This window comes from Octodon degus, unplaced genomic scaffold, assembly GCF_000260255.1.
Source record: "Octodon degus isolate 3935 unplaced genomic scaffold, OctDeg1.0 scaffold00034, whole genome shotgun sequence".
Taxonomy (NCBI): Eukaryota; Metazoa; Chordata; class Mammalia; order Rodentia; family Octodontidae; genus Octodon; species Octodon degus.
In genome coordinates, this window is record NW_004524610.1 from 989,092 (window position 1) to 1,011,972 (window position 22,881).

Below are 22,881 nucleotides of genomic sequence, written 5' to 3' on the forward strand. Positions count from 1 at the left end.
TGGTGGTGAGGACTACCAAGCATCTGCACGAGGCCCCAGGACAGTGCCTGACCCGAGGCAGTACCACGGGTGCCACCCACCATTCATGGTTTTTCTGTTTGGTTTCTGTGCCAAGTCTTACACCTTTTAGCTTTACAAAATGTACTTGTTTCTAATAGGTTTAGACAATTTCCTAGTTTCTTTCGCGGTACGAACGCACCTGTAAATTAGTGTTCGTGCCACTTCCTCACGACAGCTGTGCCAACAGCCACGCAGGGGTTATGCCACTCATTCCATGGTGAGACTTCCAGCGCCACAGCTCCTAGCTTACCACGATGCCAGCTTCCAGGAGATGGATTTTAACGCTGAAGCGTGTTACCATCTTAAGAAAGCATCTGTTTCTAGACTGCGTGAATTCTGACCAGCCTCTCTGCAATTAGTTGCACTGTCGCAGCTCCCTTGCTGTGCTGAATCCACCCAAAACATTGATCTTTCCTGGTCTGACTGAGGAGCGTTGAAGTCCCGTGTGGCCAGCTGTAGCGAACGCAGCCAGGGCTCACCCCAATGCGCACGAGCCCACCCACCCACTGGATGGCGCTGAGCAGCACCATGCACACCAAGTTTTAATCACACCTTGTAAAGATGCAAAATGGCACTTTTGAAACTGCTTCAGAAAATGGTATGAATAGTGGGTGTGTTCGAAGCGTGTTTTGAGAACTGCAATACCTTTTACTACAGGTTGTAAAACTTTAAACACTCACCATGTATTGTATCACCTCTTGTACACCACTGATGTCCTAACACTGAAGAGCGGCCTCCATGGGCGAGTGCTGCCAAGGCCACGCCGGTCACAAGTTTTGTACTTTCTGCAGGCCCATCCTTTTTTTTTTTTTTTTTGCAGAACTGCGGATTGAACTCAGGTCCTTGCGCTTGCCAGACAAGCACTTATTCCACCGAGCCATCTCCCCAGCCCCTGCAGGCCCATCCTTTTGAGAAGCCTTTTGCGTTCAGTGCTAATCAGACTTTATTGGCTTCACAGTTCCTCTATTGCTAGGCATTGGAATTATCTTCTCTTTAAAGGGAGCTTTGCTGTACAAAGCCATATATTCTGGTAAATTAGAGTGTAGTACCTTGACAATTTTGCTATTTTTGTCTTTAGAAAAATCAATTTTAGATTTTTAAACTATCTCTGCAGTCAATTTTCCTGGAAAACTGAATAGTTTTATTTTCCTTTTCTCACTTTTATGGCTATTTCTGCTTTTACTTTGTGTATCTGCATTTGTTCTTTTTTCATAACTATCCATCATTTTCTTTGGCCTTTTTCCTCTGAAAATTTTTCAAATTAATTTATTGCTTTCAGAAGCTATAAGCTACTTATAACCCTAAACAGAGCTGAGAATGTCCTCAACCAATGATACCGGGACACATTTGAAGAATATCAACTCCCTGAGTGTCACTAATACTCTAGAGAGCACAGAACTAAATGTGTACATGGCACACAGTATTTTTCTGTAAGTACTTTGTGCCATTTAAAAAAAATTGTAATTACTGGGAGAGAAAGACTGGAAATCCTACGATTTCAGTGGTACTCCCTTTTTCCTCTCTGTGGCCCATTAAAGTGGAATTAAGCTCCGACTCAGGCTCACTGTGTGACTCTGGCTCGCGTTTGCCCTCAGAAAGCCTAACACAAGTAACCGCCTTCAGATAGTCCCCTGCTCCTCTAGTCTACCCCGCTCTGCCGGCACTTTACCCAACTGGAAATTCTACCTTTCCACAGTACAGAATCCAATCCAATACATCCAATACAATCCAATACATGGTAGGAATGTATCTGCTCTCTGTGTGTGTCTACTTCCCTTTTTACTTGACAGCAGGGCATGCAGAAACATCCAACCTCACGAACTCTGCTGCATTAGTACTTCCCTGTTGAGCCTGCGGCTCAGCTGCTCTAGTCTTGCACTGCAGGCCAGCCCTCCTCCGGACGGAGGAATCTGCTATGGGTGACACGATACCTCGGCACAGTGCGGGTGAGCCTCTGGCATGCCATTTACCACCACAAGTCCCATCAAGTTCGCCTCACTGACCCAGCTGTAACCAGGTGCTGCGATAGACGCTGCTCCCCACTTTGCAAAGGCCAGCATTGCTGAGCTTCTTAGAGAACTGCCCTCTATGGGACATTGGGGCACTGTGTCTAGGGTCTCGAAGACCACCCTCACACTGAGTGACTTACTGGAAAAGCCACAAGTCCTAGCACAAGATCAAACTTATAACTGCAGTCTACTGCAAAGAATATCGGGAGAACTGTAAGGGGAAAAGGCACCTTCTCCACAGCAAGCCAGGCACCTGCTCCAAGAGTCTCGCTTGTTCTCACGGGGTCCTGCAGCACTCACGGACCAGCAGTGACCACCAGGGAAGGCGGCTGGCAATCTCAGGACGGTCTATCACACTGGCACCCCCTGCCCAGCAGTACCGTAGCCAGACACTCCAGAAGGAAAGCGAGTGTTCACTGCAGGCTGCTTAGGCCATACCCACCAGGGCATGTTGGGACTACTCCAGAAATTCACAATGCAGGGCACAATCAAGGGCTAACAACCAGCGACAACAAGCTCTGTCACCATGGGTACTCTTCTCTGTACTGTACCTGTGCACAGGTACAGCCACACACGACCCCATGCCAAGACTACACACAGGTGTGCTACTTACCAAGCAAGACGTACTCCCCTTTCCCTCTGAGCAGACGCGCCAGCTCCCAAGCGCCAGCTTAGGGCCTGCTTCCTGCTCTACCTGTGTGAGTTGGGTCCTCCAAGAGGCACACACCAACACTGTGGGGCAATCCGCTGCACAAGAGCTGTGAGAAAGCTGTGAGCTGGGAGACAGCCGAGCACAGGGCAGGCAGGACCGCAGGCGGACAGCAAGGCCGCGTGAAGGCCCCGAGAGCAAACTCGGCCCTGGGGGTCTGGCAGAAGTGGGTCAGCTGGGGGCAGCAGAAAGAGGGACCCAAGCTGAGCCAGGACGCCCCAGCGCCCCTGCTGCCAGCACGCTGGTCATGGCTCTTGCAGGCCACTATATAAAGAAAGCAAAACCAAGAGAACTAGGAAGGAGGGGAAAGTTCAATATTTTCCCAAATTATATACTGCATTGTTCTGAAAGTATTTCCATATGCTAAGTGGTTTCAGTTATATTAACAGCTTACCTTAGTTCATTAAGAAGAGTTTGTTACTATGTTTCTTATTAGCTTACGTCTTGCACCGAGCACTTGAAGATAATGATACACAACAGAAAAGATTTATTACCAAGAGCTCATCTGCAATAATTTTCAAGCTCTTTTTTTTAAAAAAAGTTAGTTATAAGACCCCTAAAGAATGCTGGTTGACAATGGAAACTACGGCATCTTTTAAATTTCACAAAACAAATTATCATATGGGGATGAATTCCAAAAAGTTTTTTCCCAAATGATATGGTGAATTGGGAGCTTAATTTCTGAATGACATGAATTGGGAGCTTAAGCCAACATACAAACAGCAACAAAATCAAGTTTATATAATGACAAAACCCAAGTACTTCTGAATATTCAGAATTCATTTTCTAAAATATTGATGTTTATATATAATTTGGAAACTTCTAGGTTATGTATACTGTAGACATTAAAACAGAATAATATCCTCTTAAATAGTAACAGAATTGGGTTTCTGCTTTTCATCAATATTACTGTCAAAGTAATATTGTTGGACTAGATCAAAGTTTTTTGCCATCTGTTAAGTTTCCACAGAAAACTCGTCTCTACAATTGCTTGGAAATTCTTCCAACAAATGTTTTCAGTAATTCATATGAAACAATTCTTACAGTTAAACAGTCCATTCCTACCCTTTCCAAAATGCTATCCTAGCATAGACAGCAGGTCAAGCCTTTGCATGGACATTGGTGGGCTGGTACTACTTGCAATAAATAATACATCAAAATATATTTCATGTGAAAGAAGCAAAAGAATGTTTATTTTTTAAAATGAGATCAATACCATTTTAATGTAGGAGGTGCCATCTTTATTTACAGGATAATAAAAAAATAATAAGCTCAACTCGATATAGTACATTTGTCATAAATGAAGCCGCTCCTAAGAGGAAGGCTGGGTAGGCCAAACAGCAGATTGCAAAGAATGTCAAGTAATGTGTAACTTCACACTGACTCACTGTATTTGTGTTTTAAATATGAAAAAGTAAGCCCACTGTGGTAGAGAAAACAAGCAGCACCAAGCTGTGACAACTTCTGGTAACTTCAATTATAACTGCCAACACTTCCAAAATTTGCATCTTTCTTACAAGTGCTTTAGCTATACTGTATTTCCATCATACTCCTATCAGAAATACTGGAGAAAATTTGAGGTAAATAGTAACTATACATACACACATATTTCTACTAGATACTCTCTGAACTATGGCTTTTCGGTGTATTTTCTTTCTTTCATCTCTTCACTATTACTTGTTTGGCTTTTTCCTAGAAGCCTCAGTATTACGTGGGTTTTTCTCCTAGAAATGTCGAAGAACCACAACTGATACGGTTCCTCTGGGAGAAACCCTGTAAGTACTACTTCATCCCCACAGGTGTCATGTGGATTCTAACATGAGTGGGCAACAAGATGGCCCTGACACTACCACAGAGCTCATGCGGCCTCAGTGACACAGCTCCAGGTGTGCGTGCAAACATGAGGTGGAACGAAAAGGGGGAGGGCTGCTGTCAGCCTGGAGAAGAACTCCCGCCATAACCATCTCACAATCCTTCCACTTACAGAGCAAACTCACAAAAATCTTTGTAGATGTCTATGTACTTCCTACAAATCAAAGAAGCACATCTTACATTTGCTAAGGACTCAGTAAGGATCTTCCCTGAAGAAATACCATTTTCAGTCCACTAGCTATATTTGAAGACAATAACAGCATGGTTTCATGTGTTCAGAACAATATATAACTTGCTTATTCATTAAATACTAACTCTTGCTCAGAGACAATATTATACACAAAGTATTTTAATATCAGTAACAATATATACTATGAAGTGCATTTCTAGTTACAAATTAACATGGTGATATACAGATGAATTAAAGCCACCCAAAACAAAAGCTAAATGAGCTACCGTTTAAACATAAATTTATAAATAGCAAAATCTTGAAATAAAGTATATACAGTTTATATATTTATCTTTAAACAAATATATAATGCATCTGGGAAAGACAAGAAAATGTTTTATCAACGTAACATCTAAATACTAGAAATGAGACACTGATAACATTCTAAAAGTCTCACAGGCTTTCTCCCCTTTAATATACCCTTAAGTGTTTCACCCTTGGAAACAGTGACAGGAGCAGAAACTACCACCTTTTCAACTGCAGTGCAGAACAGCGAACGGAGGAAAGACTCCAACCTTGCCCCTGGGATAAAAGAAGGGCAAGAGGAGGTGCGCATACGTGCATTCTGCAGCCCTGCACACACTGATATGAGTACCAGGCCACGCAAGGGCCTTCCCCCCTCTTGCCCGCCTCAGCCTCCAGCTGTGAGGTGACTGGCAAGCCAGGTGCTTAGAGAAAGCTGCTGCGTGAGCTCAGTACGTTCATGACACAGGACGAAAGTGAGCCTTTCCCTACAAGTAATTATCTCCACATTCCAGGAACATCACAAGATAAAACTTCATGAACAACTCAAAACAAAACACTGTATGGCCCCAAAAGTAAAAACTCGAGACTAAACATTAATAATGTAATGCTCCAGTACCATGCATACAGATCAACATAATTGAGAACAGGTATTTTACACTCGTCTCCATTTCCTTTAAAATCCAAAAGGTATCAGGATGCACAATAAATGCTTTAAAAACCTAAAACCATTCTTTTAGTTAAATAAAAAATTAAGTCTACATTTTTCCCAGCATTGTACAGACTAAATTCACTGAATCAATTCTGTCCTTTGAAACACCACAGTTAACATCTTGAAATATATAATGTGAACTCCTTACTCTCTTGAATTTAATGGCTATTTTTAATAAAATTCCAGTTGGCACTGTCCTACTCCTAAATAAGCAACAGAATCAAAACAGTAATGCTTCATTTGGTACTTAAGGGCCTAGTAATACAATATTCCTTTGGGAAACACATGCTTTGGTGCTGACAACTTCAGGTAAACCAAAACGGCCTTACATGCAATCGCTAATCGTGTTGTACCACGGGAAGGGGGTTGTGCACTTAGAACTGTCTGCATGAAGCCCTGAGGTACCCGCCTTTCTCCAGGCAACAAAACAGCCTCTCTTTCCTGGGATGGTCTTTGTCACCGTCCTCTCTAGTGCCCCCAGTTCCAAACAGCCTGACGAGAAATCCTGTCTGGAGATGCAGACACTCAGAAAGACTTTTTATGATACAGACCACTGTGCAGGTCATCGAATTTCGAAGCAGTGTCATCTAGCGGAGTCTCACTTGAAGTTCCCAGGTCTCCATTCTCCTGGGCATCAGTGACTGCCTTCTTATACTCTGCAAGACAGGAAGGGCAAAAGCGCAGGTCATTTCTGGCCTAAAAATATGCTGTTTTATAGTTCTACTGAGCAAAACCTAAAGGAATGCCCACTTTAATCGGCAGCAGAAAAACAAAGCAAAACAATACATTAATCAATACTAATTTCTAACAAGGGAATTTTTTCACTTATAATGGTAAAATTTAGTCAAATATATACATGTGCAAAATCTGAATGTATCTTTCACCCACAAATAATTCTGTGGTGTCACACATCACTCATTCACTGAGTGTGCAGCAATTCTAAAAGCTGCCACATCTCGCTTTACTATAAAGGAAAAAATTATGAGAATTCACATTCATCAGCATTGCCACCAGTCTCATGAGAGGATGGCTCAGAGACACTCAGGGGCCGTCAAGTGCAGAGTGCCTGACGCATGACTTACAAACTTCTGAGTACTTATGAGAGCTCACATTTTATCAGTGGCAGTAAACACCACGAGCTGTCTTCCTGGAGTGACAAACTAACTTTGTTCATTTTTAAGAAAATGGCTATCAGTCTCAGTAATCATAATTCATACCATTCTTTCAAAGTAAGAATTATCTTCTATCAGAGAACAGCTAGTTCTGATGGTCACTCAACTAGGTGCATCCCACCAAACAACAGGAAAATGCATGCGCTCAACAGCCAGTATTTCATAAAATGGACACCTGTTACATTTTTATCGTTTAATGTCATTTCACTGAAGAAGCAAAGAAGTTCTTAGCACTTCCTTAAGGATATATTTCAGTCAACTAGCATTTTTTAGTTCCATGTGGGTGACAAGGAAAAGCCACACCTGCCACTACCCTTGAGGAGAGGAAGAAAACTGTTCACCTGTTGGTCTCCTCTGCCTCAACACAGCATTCCCGCAGGACACCTGAAGCCCCACCTCTTGGAAGTGCACTGAACAACGAACAGATGCACAGCCATTTTCAGGGATTCCTACCTGGGAACACTCTGACCTCCCCACTGGCGTCTTTGCAGCTAGCAGCGGGGGTGCCGCCAGCTTCTAGCTCATCCAGGTAGAGGCGGTAACGATGGCCGCTCTCATCCTCATACTCCACGTTTTCATCATCAGAGTCCACCTCGGGAGCCACGTACACCACTTCAAATTCAATCTCTCCCCTCTACGGGACGAACACAGGAAAGAGGAGGGCCAGTTAGCAAAAGCAAAAGCGATCCTCAGCACCCTCGGGGCGGGCTCTCGGCGGAGACGTCTGCTGCTCTGCAGACCACAGGAAAGCTGGGCTCTCCGGCACCAGGGCCGGAGACACGGGCGTCCACACCACCTGCTCTCAACGTCATTTCCCCGTACTGCCAGAGTGCGGCCAGTCACAGCACTAAAATTAAAAGGACGCTGTATATTCACAGAGTTGTAGGAGAAGTGTTCAGTCCCAAAGTCATCCTGCCTGTATGCAGCAATTCAGCAAATCCACCTAGAAAGCTGGCTATTAAGTTGGTTTGCCTATAAGGGCATCACACAGCGCTCCCATCCTAATGGAAGAAACCCCTACACACTGGTTTCTTAATCAATCCTCTAACTTTTCTTTCACCAAGTACCAGACAAGTTTTAATCCAAGTATTCTGTGTAATGTTCTATGTCTCAGTCCTCAGAATAACCCCATGACAGCCTCTGGCAGGACCCAGAAAGCCCATGAGCACCCGCGAGGGTGGGACATCCCTCAGACACACATGTTGGTCACAAACACATGAAAGAACATGGCCCCTCATCCTCCCTCTTTCTCTATGCTAGACTAAGTTGTAATTTGTGTACTGGTGCCCTTTAATAACAATTTTAGGTATGATATTACAGATCATTTTATCAGAACAATTTCTAGCTGTCCTCAAAACTTCACATGTCATCTTGTCACTGAATACAGGTCTGGTGGCTGCAGCTCTGACAATGATGGCCTTTGTTCAAAATGCCATTTCTGCCTGCTCCCCACTAGGCAGGTGGGTCTCCTTGGTGCCTGCTTCCCAGCTTGAACTGCTGGTGAAGTTATGCATGACAGCTTGTAAAAAGTGCCCTGGCCTCCTGCAGGACTGCCCATTCCTAGCTCCAGTCAGTCCCTCTGGGCTACCAGACTGTGGTCACTTACGCTGGGAACACAAGACCAACCGTAAGCATTTCCCTGGCATCAGCTGGGCTCTCGACCACCACCCGGGGAGTCACGGTCATAGTGCAATGGTCTCTGGTGACTCTGGAGCTTATCTGTCTGTGGTTAGACTGAGACTGCAAGCTGAATATGCAGAAGGCAGTGTGCAGCCACAGTGGCCTGCACTGCGGAGTCACCAGCAAGACTTCTCTTTAGCACAATGGCTCAAATGCCGCTGCCCTAGAGGAATATATGCAGCATGTGGAGCCGAAGCAACGTGCTGTAACTCCACACCCACGGAGGCTCAATTCCACACTGCAGCGCTCCCCTGGAGAGCCCAGAAATGCCTCTAGGTACTAGCATCTCATTCTCTGAAGCTTACTCTCCCAGGCATGAAGAACAAATGACATGGCTGTGTCTGATGTCTCACCAAAGCCTCGTGCAGTCACAGGTGGGGCTTGTCAGAGATGGCAGGACCTACAGTGCGTGGTGCTGGGACGAAGGGTGTGTGACTACTAAGTAGTGGCACAGCTCTGGTTGGAATTAAGGGTACCCCATCAGGGTGTGTGTGCTGCCCGCCCTACAGGGAGGCAGCCTGGATACAATGTAAACGGGCCGTCTGTCACTTGCTGCCTGCCTGCTCCACCACGCCCCTCTGCCACCTGCCCCACTCCCGCTAGCCACCTATGAAGTGAAACCTCTATGAACCTTTTCTCCTCCAGCTGTTGGATATTTGGTCTCAGCGATGAGAAAAGTAACTAAGAAATACACGTTAAACATCCTGGGTAACTCTTGGATATGAAATCTCATTCTAAGCCTTAGCTGCTCTGCAACCTTGACTAAATCCTTAATCTCTTAGCAACCTGAGTTTACTCATATTTGAAAGAAAGTTAGGCTAGATGATTTCTAAGGATCCTTTCAGTTTCATGTTCTATGAATAAAATCTACCCACTCTGGCTCTGTCTTGCTTACGTGCCACTGCATCTGTGGTGTCCACTACTAACGATGTGGCTCTCCGGGCACCACGCTCCGTTCTGGGCACCAGCGCACTCCTCCCACCTCCGCCCCATGCAGGCCAGCAGACTGCGGCACAGCGAACCTAAATGACTTACTCAAGTAGGTGCTCACATGAAGCACCACACGAAACGGTCCTCAGTGAAGTCTGACCCTGTCGTGAAGCTTCCAAATCAAAGGAAACAATTGTCTACCTGTAAACACTTCACTACTTAAGGAACTTCACTGGAATGCAGAAACTATTCACAGTGACATACAGGGACCTTACCTGCTGGGAAAGGATGGTGACAGCTTCTTTGTGCTTTGTGTCCCTTAGGTTAACTCCGTTGACGGCCAGAATGGCGTCCCCCACATGCAGGCCTCCACACCTGTCAGCGGGCTGCCCAGGGTGAATCTCGGAGATGAGGATAGGAACACCATGCTCTTTCCCGCCCTAACAGCACAGAAGGCAGTAAGTCACTTTACGCACCATCAGCACGGTCACAGATTGTTCCAGACGTAAAATACTTTCATTAAACATTTATACTGTCCCTGTAAATGCTGGTTAACATTGTATTTGCTACACAGATCACGTAAATAAATTTGATGAGTATCAGAGAATTATTTCCATGGTAAAGGAATAGTAGTACATGGTTTTTTCAAATACATTCCAGAGTCAAAACAGCAGATGTCCAAAGTAAAAAAACTCAATAGTCCTAACTCTTAAACATGAATAAAAATACTTATAGATTAAGACTACAAAGCACTGTATTATCAAATCTCAATTGCTATGGGGCCAGCAAAATAGTTCAGTGGATTAAAGCGCCTGCTTAGGCAGACACAGGGGCCAGGAGTTCGACCCCCTGGCCTGCCGTGCCAGCCCCAGCCCCACCTCTGCCCCCAGGGTGCACTGAGCCAGCGATTGAGACTGGGTTTGGTGGTGTGCGCCTGTAATCCCAGCACTTGGGAGGCTATAAACAGGAGGATCACTATGAGTCCAATCTACTCAGTGAGACCCTGTACACCCTGTTCTAAATAAGAAAAAAAAAAAAAAAAAATTCCTGCTATGTATAGTAAGAGCGTTTATCAAGGTACCAAAAGGTAAGATTTTAAGATGAATTTTGTAAATGCCAACATGTGATATTAACGAGACTGAAAAATGGCCACTACATAGCAGGATGCTCTCAAGAATGGTGCTTAGGAAGACTGTTTTGGTGTTTTTGTGGAACCGGGGATTGAACTCAGGCTCTTGCGCTTGCCAGGGAAGTGCTTATTCCACTGAGTCATCCCCCCACCCCTGGGAAGACTATGTGAAAAGGCACTAAATTAATAAAAGAAAATGTAATGTGTAGACCCAGAGAGAATGAGAGCTGACAGTTAAATATGAAACAAGAGAAACGTAACATATACCCTTTGAGGAAAAAATCCCATACCATCTAGAACATTAACCACGGAAGGTAACAGCCCTTATGGGTCCCAAAGGTTTCCATAAGCATCGCAGTGTCTGATACAATACCATGACTTGGGTCACAATAAAAACGCTGATACTACATAGGAACATTTAACAGCGGTCAGGCAGATTCAAAATTGTCGGCACCCAGCTGCTGGATAACTGACATATTAGAACATGCATCGAGAACACTGTTCCCCACACTAGGGCTCCAAAGGAGCAGGACTGTATCAGACAGCTATACAGAGGAAAATGCAGCGCTGCTTCTTACTGTAATTGAAATGCCAAGGCCTTCATGGTCTTCCTTAAGGAGAAGAACTTTTCTAATGGGACCAACTCCTTGGCTTTTCTTTAAAGAATCTTGATCCTTATTGAAGGGAAAAAAAATTAGTATTAGTTAAATCATATACCAAACAAGAGTATTCTTGTTCTATATTACTTGCTCTTAGAAATCGATTACACTCTTGGTATGGAAAGAGTACAGTATTAAGAGATTAAAACATACAGTGCAAAATGAAATTATCACCAGGAATTAATCACAAGTATCTTCTAGGAGTTTTTGTGTGTAACTACCTATCTTCACCTGACAGTATCCTAAAAGGCTTATATCAGTTTTAAGTGGTCTGTAGGCAAGAAAACAGATTTCAAGTGTGGTCACGTCTACTCCCCAGCTCTGGCACTGCTCCCTAAAAGCCTTGGTTCCGTCAATGACTCTGGCTCTCCAGCCTCCCCCCTCCCCGTACCCCCCTCCCAGATCCTTTCCTAGTCACAGGCAAGCACAAAACATCTTCCAGTGTTCATGAGCTAAACCCTCAGGCATGGACCCTCCCATCCTCCACAGTCCTTCTCCACCCTCTTCCTGACCCCCAGCAAAGGGGCTGCATTTACGCTGTCATTAAGGTTTGGCACCTCATCTGCGCCGCTGGGGCTTTTTGCCCGTGGTCACTGGTAACCAATATTACGATGTCTCACAGGGAGCCGCAGGAGGCAGGCCCTTGTCTGCTGCCCCTCCCTGGCTCCCATGCACTGCCCTCTCTGGAGGCCTGTGCATCCCCACAGTCCCACCTCAGTCTTCTCCGGCACACTATCTGGGTTCTGCCCAGCTCCCCCTTTTTCTGCTCTGTACTCCCCGCCCTGACGACTGAGTCAACTCTGCGGTCTCGGTTGTAAGAAAGGAATGTTTTCCTTCATACCTGAGCTCAAGACTTCCCCCCGAATCCTGGCCACACACCCACCTGGATGGAGAGCGTGTGGTCGCACTGGCAGCCAGGCAGCCAGGTCAAAATCTGCTCTCTTCTTTCCCTTCTCAGCTTCCTCGTTCTCTATTCCTGATCAGTGGAAGTCAAATCCCGCTCAGCTGGCCAACACGGAACTCTAGACATGTCTTCCTCACTCAGCCGCGTAACCAGCAGCAGCGAAAGCCTGAAGCACTCAGTCCCCAGGTCCCGGTTCTCTCAAAACCCTCCGAAAGCGCACCCAGCCCCATCACCTTCTCTGCGCATCACCACAGACTCTCTGACTGGGTACACCATGACACCACTTCACCTAAAGCAGCGCCACGATTACCAGGAAAGTCAACACTGCCTTGTATAAAATGACTTCTGTTGTCTGCTCACCATCTAGACTCTCAGTCTCTTGCTTAGCAACGTCCATCGCTCAGGTATGCCACCAACTAAGCTGTCCTCTGCTCTTCTCCTATTTCCCGATCTTCTGGACCTAGATGTGAACAGGTCGCTGATGCCTTACAGGAGCCAATGGTGTCTGGTGCTGTACTTCTCACTCTCCTTCCAACAACTCCAAGCACATCTCAGTTTTTCTTACAGCATCTTCCACAGAGGCAACACTAAAGACTCGTGAGCCACGAGGCCAAGGCTCGACACACCCTCACACAGCAAGGCCTGGTTCCTCAAGCACCTGCTGTCGTGAAGAACAGCAAAGGAGGGTACCACGGAACCTGCTCCAGCCCCATGGTGGCCTCTCAAGTCCCAGTCGAACCCAGACCAAGCATGGGTACATGTTACTCAGGGCCTGAAATGGGACTTGGGTTACCAAAAACTTCCTTAAAGAGCTTTCCTCAAATATTCTGTCAATCAAAATGGCTACACATTTACCTAACCCTAAACAAACCTAAGTAAATAACCCAGCTGTGATCCAGGAGCACGGTGGCACCGATCCAGATGACTGGCGATGTGCCTGACCGTGGTGGCTCAGGGTCCTCAGAAACACCTGCAAGACACTGTAAGTCTGTGTAGACCGTCCAAACTCATCTGGGTTTACCAAGTGCTAAATAAACTGTGTCCATTTTCAGTAAGTTGAATCCCATGTTCACTCTAAATAAAGGTTTCAAACAATGCTAGAAGAACAGACAGCACAGAGGGCTGGGGACTGAAGTGAAGACACGGCAGAAAGCGGCAGCAAAACACATACGTGGCCCGGTGGTGCCTGCATGGGTCGCTTCAGGTCATTCCGTCCCCTGCAGGCTCTGATGACAGTCTTATGCCGGTGCAAATGGATTTCAGCTTCCAGCTGGTTCCACAGCTTATCATGAGCGGGGCCCTTCATGTCTCTTCCTAGTAACTGTATTTGCTGGACCCTTCATGTTGAAAAATGAGTTCAGTTAGTTTTTTCCTTATACTTAACTACAGAACTCAAAAGAACTACTAAATGTAAGAATCTTTTACATAAATCTCCATTAGTAATAAAAATATTCAAGAGCCTCTACATGTTTCTCAGATTAATGAAAATATGAAAACTCTAATAAGGACAGGAATCAAGGGAAAATAAAAAAAAATTGGGGAAAAAAATGACAACTCTTAGTCACATACTGTATTTACTTTATATACTTTAAAAAACAATTTATGAGATCAGCACCAATTAACATGTGTTTTCTGTCTTGCGTACAAGGGAACTTAGAACTGAATTCAGATACATTATTATGCATTAGCTTTTAGATGACACTGACTGAACAAAAGTCTCTCTTCCACTGAGTTGCTTTTCATAAAACTAAATTTTCATAACAAAAAATTATCTCATGATACAATTTTAATTTTTATCTCAAGATGATAACTGCTTCACATCAGTTCTCAGAGTAACATCATAAAAAGATTCAGTACTAAGAAACATCAGTTTGTGAACACGTAGCAAAGTGACTGCCACAGAACTCACGTTTTTATTATAAAAGTCAGCTATACACTTAACCTCCCTACTTTTGGGAAGCAGGGACGCTCAGCTTCCAGGTGACCAGAGAAGTCCCCGCAGCTCTGCGGGCCGCGACCCTGCCCACCCCGCGCAGAGGCGGGAGCGGCTGCGGGGCTCTGGGGCGGGCTGTGCGCCAGTGGACCCGCACTTACCTCGTGTGGGCCAACGTAAGGCTGTCGATACTGATCTAAGAGAAGTAAGCTGCAACGCACCGCACAATCCATTTTGAGAGTCAACCTGGATGTTTCATTCACAAAGCACTCGACCTCACAAGCCATCTGTCACCGAGCACACGGCACGCCTGCTGCCACGCACCTCCCAGCCAGCTCTTTGTCCAGGTACTTGGCCGCCAGCCTGGCCCCGTACACCTCAGCCTGCAGAACAGCGATGTGTCTGCGCAGGGCCTCGTTCTCTTTTCGCAACAGTTTCACTTCAGCTTCAAGTTGGGCTTCTTTCACTTTCTCTTTTTTGTTTGCTTCAAGCTCTCTTTCCTATTGTAATTTTTTAAAAACTACAACTTAATGTACATTTCTTTATAAGTTTTAACAGTAAAGCATGCTCCTTAAAAGTCTATAATTCCCGCAATGAAAGCATACAATAAAACGACACTTCATTTCTAAAAAATGCAATACAGGTCTTTAAATTGGCACCGTGCTATCTCAGGAGCACTAGCTAAGCACAGGCCACGAGGCACCCTGACACGGATGACAGTGAGAGAAGTGGTTCACCTTCAAGCACAGGAGATGACTGAGTCTGCTGCTTACTTTCTACACATAATTCGGGAACCTGCTCAAAACACGCGCATGAAAACATTAGAAACTGAACTCGGTGTGCAGCTCGTCTCTGCCCACACGGTACAGTGAGTGCAGACTGCTTTCTAAGGAAAGCCCTGGCCGTGCTCTGGCTCTTGGTGAGTGCTCAACTGTTCTCTCTCACAGAGGCATGCACCTACGCTGCACCGCTCAGATGGGCCATCTACACGACTCTTGCAGTGTCATCCCAAGGCCAAGTCTTAATGACAAACTCACAGGTGAGAAAGAACATTCAATTTACTGCCAGATACAAAGCACAACCTGTACATCCCTGTAAACTGAAGGTTAAGGGTACAAAGGGAAAAGCCTTCAGGATTCAAGCACAAAATGAATGAGCAGCCCCAACTCAAGCGCAAGCAGGAAGAGCCTGCCCAACAGCAGACTAGCTCAACAGCAGACTAGCTCAAGGCCAGTACATGCACCAAGCGTATGGCCGGGAGAAGTGCCCAAGAGTCACATGTGGTCCCCAAGACTTCAAGCTTGCCCTCCTGAGCACAGCTGCCTTTCCCAATTCGAGTGCTTACAGAATCCCCAAGTCCTGCAAGAGTGTGGTTTTAGCTGCTCCTGTATCAAAAAAAACCAAAACAACAGAAAACCCTAATAGAAACTACTAAATGGTGTATATGTTAGTTTCTCTGATTAAAACACTTGTTTTGCATGTGACAAACAGTTGAGCTCAGGACCTTGTGCTTGCCAGGGAGTAGCTTATGCCACTGAGCTATTTTCCCAGCCCTACTAGGGTTTTTACCTTCTACAAAGAAAACTACAACCTGTAAACAGTTTCTAGATTATTAAAAGATTTGAAAACTACTAAACCAGGGATGGTGGTACATGCCTGTAGCTGCAGCAACCAGGAGGCTGAGGCAGTGACAGGAGGGTCTTATGAGTTCTAGGCCGGGCTGCACTACGTAGAGAGTTCAGAGGCAGCCTGAACTTTATCCAAGTCACATCCCCAGCGCTAGTTTATATTTGGATATGCAAAGTACGTATCATTAAGAAAATGAAGTCATAAACTGAAACCTGATTAGGTTGGGGTAATGGCACTGAATTGAGAATTTATATATATATATGTTTTTTTTTCTTTTCTTTTTTTTTTTTTGGCGGAACTGGATTGAACGCAGGCCCTTTCTACTGAGCCATCTCCCTGACCCTATATTGTTATTTCTAAAACAATTTCTGGTACAGAATTCTTAAGACCCAGTTGCTTTAATGGCCACCCAATTATTCTCGAGACTGATGAAGTTCTAACACATGCAATGCAAGAAGAAGCCAACATGCATATTCTTTTCCAGGGAACAAATTCAAAACACCAGAAGGGAGTGAGTGCAGGCTGCTTCACTTGCACCCATGCGCTCCTGCAGGCAAACCCCGCAGTCTTCTGGAGGAGAGGCTGGGAGCAAGCTGCAAAGCTCACAAGTTATCAAAAATGGACAGCTGTGCAACTACAGTAAGGCCATAAATCACAAAGAGAGAGAGAGAGAGAGAGACAGACAGACAGACAGACAGACAGACAGACAGACAAAAAGAGGAAGGAAGGAAGGAAGGAAGGAAGGAAGGAAGGAAGGAAGGAAGGGACAGACAGACCTTTAACCCCATGCAGCAAGAAAAATACAACGATCACCCACTGCACTTTTCAGGCATCTGAACTGCCATCATTAACATTTTGAAATACACAAGAATGACAACGTGTGATATGCAAATAAACACAAAGAACACTTCAGCACAACATATTAAAGCAGACAGAACTTATGTACTTACCAGTTCCTCCATAGAGGGGACAGACTTAAGGTGCAAGAAAAAAGTTTTATAATTAGAAAACCATCCAAAGAATGAGTTCCTTTAGTGGTACAGTCAATATAAAGAAAACATCTACATGTTAGATATCATTTGGGTAAAGTTCATTAGAATAAATACATTTGTAAATCTACAAACAATAACTATTAGATTAACATGTTTTAATAAAATTAGTCAACACAACTGGTTCAGTACCCTATAGTACTGAAGTGTTTCAAGTCTAGTGGTAAGTTTATTTCTTTTCTTTTTCAGAACCAAGGATAGAACTCAGGCTCTTGCACTATCTCCCTGGCCCCTTATAATTTTTTTCTAATGAAATTGTAGATGCTTCTCACTGTTAAGATCAAATATTTGAAAGAGGCAATTATGATCTGATTTTTTATTTCCATTAAATAAAACTCTAATTATTTATTTATTTATTTATTTATTTAATTTTTGGCCAAACCAGGGATTGAACTCAGGCCCTTGCACTTGCCAGGGAAGCGCTTATTCCACTGAGCCATCTCCCCAGCCCCTAAAACTCTACTAATTTAGATTTATACAATTTTAGGATTTAAAAGCACTTTGAAAGAATGTAGTATTTGTTTTAAAAAACTCCACCATATCAGTTTTAGAAACCAAACAAAACTAAGTGAAGGTAGGTAAGATGGACCGTGCCTCTTGTCACACACTCCTCCAGGGTGCGCCTCTCCTGAGCTTCGCCTGTCTCGGTCACTGCTGCCTCCACATGACTAGCAAGGTGCCTTGCACAAGGTGTGCTGGGTGTATAAGAGGGTGGAGGAAATGAGGCTAACACCCTTTCTATTTAAGCAGCCAATGTTAATTAAGAGGCTGCTGGTTAATCACGATAAACTCATAAACACCAACATGCAGGCATAACCAAGTGTTCAATAGGAAACACAGTATAAAAGAACATTATTGGAAGCCAGTGAGATAGCTCAGCTCTAAAGTGCCTGTTTAGTCAAGCTTAGGCAAGTGCAGGGTCTGTGGTTCGATCCCTGGCACCACATACCAGGGCAGGCTAAGCTGGCCACAGAAAAAAAAAAAAAAGAACATTCCTGGATGGCACCCAACTGTTCTCTCCACCTTTCTTGTCATACCGCTCTTATCTTACTGCGGCTGAACATGTGAGGCACAGCCAACAAGATACTGGCAGAAATCACTGAGGGGAACACTGCAAAAAGCTTTCTGGAGAAAGTAAACCTGCTGAGACACAGGCCTGTCCTTCCCTCAGACTCCCATGCTTCCTGCCTAGAAGGCAGACGGGAAGAGATCCCGAACCGCGGACAGGAGCGAAGATGGCAGCACTTTACAACGGAGGGACTTGCGCCTCCATGCCTACGGACTGGCATATCAGACTTGCGCTGCCTGCCTCAGCGCTCCAGTACGAGAAGAGTAACTGCTACCCCAGAATGAGACTGCCACACAGGCCTGCAAGTCAAGCTGCTCTCAGGAGGCTGAGGCAGACAGAGCGGCTTGGACTATCCCCGCAGCAAAGCCAATGGTGGAGCATCTGGCTAGCAGGAGGGAGGCCCTGTTACCAAAATAACCACAGAGTAACCCCAATTTGTTTTATGCACCTGAGTGAGGGCTGATACAGACTGTTCATATGTCAATTATAAGGACCTCTTAAACTATTTATAGGCAGGTCTTTAACTGAGGAAGACATTCTATCTGCTGGCTCCTGACAACACTATCTCCTGGAGATGAAGCTGCAGACGATCGTGGTGACGTAAACTCTGCACTTCCCACACCTCCATTTCCCAGTGGACACCTGAACTTTTATACATGGATGGCCTCACCCTTTAGACACAAAACACACATCCCTCTTTCAACTACTCACCAACTTCGCCTTAATTGTGCCAGAGTCAACACTGGGGCCGGTTTTCGCGTGAAGCTGCAGCTGGATGGAGTGCAGCTGTAAGAGCTGGTCGTGGACCTCTTTCTCCAGCACGGCTTTCTCTGCCTGTGTCTCTGTCAATTCAGATCTCAGGTCCACTAACTGTGCCTTAGAGAACAAGTGAAAACATTCAGTTCGCTGAATTTTCTTTACTTTGCTTTAAAAAACCAGCAATCAAGAATGGCAGTCTTTGACACAAATCTACGGATACTAGATTAGTCATTGAAGAAAACATTCTTCTAAACTGACGGGAAATAAATAGTACAAGTAAAATATCTTAGCTGGCAGAAAAATTCTACAATTAACAGTATTTTTTTAAGACAAATTCTACTTCCACTTTAAGAAGTTTCAACTTTACCTTCAAAACCTAGGTGAGCATACGTGTCTGACTCGGTCCATCGACCTGCACAGTATGTATCAAGAGTGGCCACCCACAGTGCCCACACGAGGGGCAGGCAGAGGCACCCCATGTGCCCAGGCAGCTCCCCCAGGCTGCTGCCCGAGACCTGCCCTGCACCCTTAGTCCTTAAGCTTACTCTGGCTAGACGCCAGGCCTCGGGCTTGCGCTGCACCACCGAGTACACCATCACCATGCCTGACGCCAGACACTGCCACCGGGAAACCCCGTCCTAACGTTTTTCCCTCCTACAGGTGCCTTCCTTGGTCTTTGCCTGGACTTCCAAAGGTCTTTTTGCTACATTTCTAGAGCTAGGGTTTTACTAAAACATATCTTTGGGTTAATCATTCTAGGGCCACTGCAGATTCAATCTTGAGTTCTTTCTGGGTGTTGTGTTTACAGTTCATTTTCGTAGAGTTGGTTATTTTTAAAGTGAAATTCACACCACTGAACCATCTCAATGTAATTCACCAGCATTTAACACACTGACATCATCCACCACCCAAAAGAAACCCGCCTTTGCCTGTAAGCAGGTGCTCCCCATTTTCCTCTCTTTCTCTTGGGCTTCTGGTCAATCTGCACTTGGCCTCCACTGATTTACGAAGTCCAGATACGTCACATAGATGCAAGCATTGTCATCATCTTTTGTGCCTGGCTTCTTTCACTTAGAAGGTTGCAAGGTTCACCCATGTGATAACGCCTGTCACGGCATCACTTCGTCACCCCACTGTGTGTACCTCGCGGCCTCCTCACCCAACAAACATTAGTGACCCTGGCCCAGCCAGTGCCAGACAGGACTCTTACCAGCAACCTGCTCTGAAGATACAGACATGCACTTGTTTCCAATTCCCTTATGTACACCTGGGATTACACTGCTAGGCTGTTCAGCAATTCAGTGCCCAACGTGTTAATAAAAAACGGTCAACTGTTTTCCACAGTGGCTGAGCCATTCTACTTTCCCACCAGTGACGATGTAGTGACAGTAGTCTTAAGCATTCTGCTTCATGTTCTCTCAAGGACTCCAATTATACTAGTATTAGTCACATTTTTCCTATTTACAATCTTCTCTTAGCTTCCACCAAGCTTAATTTCTATTCTGCAGTGCTTTTATATGTTTATAATTTTCAACTTTGTAACTGGTCATCTTTCTATGACAAGCCTCTACCAGGTTTTGTCAGGGTTTTTCTTTTTTTGGCTATAGCACCTTTTTATAGGGTTCAAATGAACTCCTTTTCCGTTATTTGTGTTTGACAAAAGGGCTTTTCCCGCACCCACGGGAGGGTGGGAGTTGCCGCAGGCCTGTCTTCTTTCACTCAGCAGGCTTCCGGGCTCACCACGCGACCCATCGCTGCTTTGCTGCTTCCTCTGGCTGACAGCTCGCCGCTCTGCGTACGCACTACCATCTCCTCGTCCAGCACCTGACCAACGCTCTGCTACCATGGTCCACCCTGACAGAGCTGGTGGATGCCCTCCTCTGGCCTAAGGTGGCCTGGCATTTCTACAAACCCTGGCTCTGTGTGGCCAGCCCCCTCGTTCTGCAGTTTACCACCTACAGAACGGATCCTATCTTGATGGAAATGTTCTCGTCCCTTCAAACTTACTTTTGCCTGGATGAATTGAGATTCTACTTACCAGTGTTCCTACAACACTTTTCTCAAAAACAGCTTTTGTGAGGGACTTCTCAAACCTCCCATCTACCCTAGTCATTTTCAGTCTTCTCAAAGCCCCTCAGTGTGACCAACACCACCACGTTTCTATTCAGGTCCGAGCTAGAGGCAGTTCTGCCACCATCTTGCTCGCCTACACATCTGGTGGCGCCTGTCTCTGGCCCCTCCAGTCCGTGGCACACAGCCACGCCTCCTACCCGGCCGGGAGGGTACTGCTGCTCTAACCTCCCATTTCTAGCTTGTGAGAGCACCTCTGCATCTTGTCCCACTATCAACCTTTCACAACTTGTTTGTGTTTGTTTGTATTGTTATTCTTTATACTCGATAATTTTTTTTTCTCTATTTTTTAGTAAGGGTCTCAGGGTCTCACTACATAGATGGGACTCCTAGTGATCTGCCTGTATTCAGTCTCCCAAAAAGCTGGGATTACAGGTGTGTGCCTCCACGTCCCATCCCAATCACTGTCTCAGCTCACCTCAGGAGCGGGGCGGGGCCGGCATGGCGCACCAGGATCGATCCCGGCTGCTGTATCTGCCTAAGCGGGCGCTTTAGTCCGCTGAGCTACTCGGCCAGCCCTATACTTGATATTTTTAAAGGTTAATCAAACTGCCTCCTCACGACCCTCCTCAGAACCTTTAAAGTCCATGTCCACATAACAGGAAAGCCAGGCAACAGAATTTGATACCAGCTACCTACATGATTTGCAATGTTCCTGTAGCCCCATTTAAAACAGTACAGCAAAAACATGCAAAATAGATACCTACAGTATATCTCATGACTCCACACTTTTGGACACAATCAACAACAGTTCTTGACCTCCAAGTCCACTCTGCAGCTCATCTGGACAGGACCAGAAAGATTCCAGTGACACCTAGCAGTCACACCAGGCTGGGGATGACCACGGCCTTGGACGATGCCAGGAAACCCCTTTATTCTAATGCCCAAGCAGGGGCCAGGGAGACGGCTCAGGAGAATAAGTGCTTCCCTGGCAAGCGCAAAGGTCTGGTTTCAATCCCTGGTTTCGCAAAAAAAAAAAAAAATCCTCTGCTCTAATGCCCAAGCAGTAATGTGTTCCACTAAGACCCAAGGTGCTAAGAAAACAGATACTAGGAAGTCAATCACTTCATGGGACAGACAGACACAAGATACTATAAAAGGTGGAACTCGACCTTCACTGTCTCCCGCAAAGGTAAAGAACTGACCCAATTCTGCTCGTCTTTGCAGCACTGGGACTCACACACACACCCAGGGCTGTGCGCAGGCAGAGCTGCATCCCAGACCTGAGGAGCAGGATGTGCAATATGTCCATGAGTCTCTTCCTGGAAAAGCTTCCCCATGTGGTAAGAATGTCTCACAGGTGGAATTCCTCTAACACATTACCACTGAAGAAAAACTTAGGCAAAGGGTCACCTCGCCCGAACGGTGTGTGGCTCATCCTGGAGAACGCTCTAAAGGTAGGAGGAAGCCTGGCCTAGGAAGTCCTGCTCAGCAACACAACAAAGTGACCTAGGGTAGCGTGGCCTCTAGCACGAAAGCCTTATGAAGAGAAAACAGATATCTGCATCACACTGCACATACACTCTGAACAAGATGCAGCTTACACTAAAGCTGACACATCCAGAGAGACACAACCAGCCACTTAGACTGTACCAATTCTTGCCTCTATGTCTGTTGCATTGACTAGCATTCTACATTTATCTTGTTTCACTGTATTACTGTCTACATGTTCCTTTACTCCTTATTTTTCCCATAAAATGCATGTTAAATCTAAGTATTTTTGCTAGATTCACATACCCTTCCTGAAAGGACACAAGTACACCGTGTCTTATCAAAAGCACATACTGGGACTAGGAAGATAACTCACTGGAATAAGTGCTTCCCTGGCAAGCACAAGGGCCTGAGTTCAATCTCCGGTTCTGCAAAAAAAATTAAAAAAAAAGGACATACTGTCTAGTTGCCCTGTTTTCCCTTCAACCACAAACAGCACCAGTTATGCACAAGTGAACAAAACCTGCTGGAGTTAAAGAGGCGGAGCCAGCTGTGGTGGTGCAGCCTCTCACG

The 22,881-nt window shown here is 45.4% G+C and overlaps 1 protein-coding gene across 1 annotated transcript in view; it reads right to left on the minus strand.

Moving 5' to 3' along the window:
- Window positions 1-5,712: 5,712 nt before the first annotated feature.
- The window catches only part of Gopc (golgi associated PDZ and coiled-coil motif containing), a 31,085-nt gene continuing 13,916 nt past the window's right edge, over window positions 5,713-22,881 (minus strand). The window contains exons 2-9 of the mRNA XM_004630288.3: window positions 18,700-18,864; window positions 16,821-16,844; window positions 14,566-14,741; window positions 13,480-13,645; window positions 11,324-11,419; window positions 9,892-10,056; window positions 7,460-7,640; window positions 5,713-6,490 (exon numbers count right to left, since the gene is read on the minus strand). Coding sequence (XP_004630345.2) covers window positions 6,360-6,490; window positions 7,460-7,640; window positions 9,892-10,056; window positions 11,324-11,419; window positions 13,480-13,645; window positions 14,566-14,741; window positions 16,821-16,844; window positions 18,700-18,864 — 1,104 coding nt within the window. The 3' untranslated portion in view covers window positions 5,713-6,359. The remainder of the gene's footprint in view (window positions 6,491-7,459; window positions 7,641-9,891; window positions 10,057-11,323; window positions 11,420-13,479; window positions 13,646-14,565; window positions 14,742-16,820; window positions 16,845-18,699; window positions 18,865-22,881) is intronic.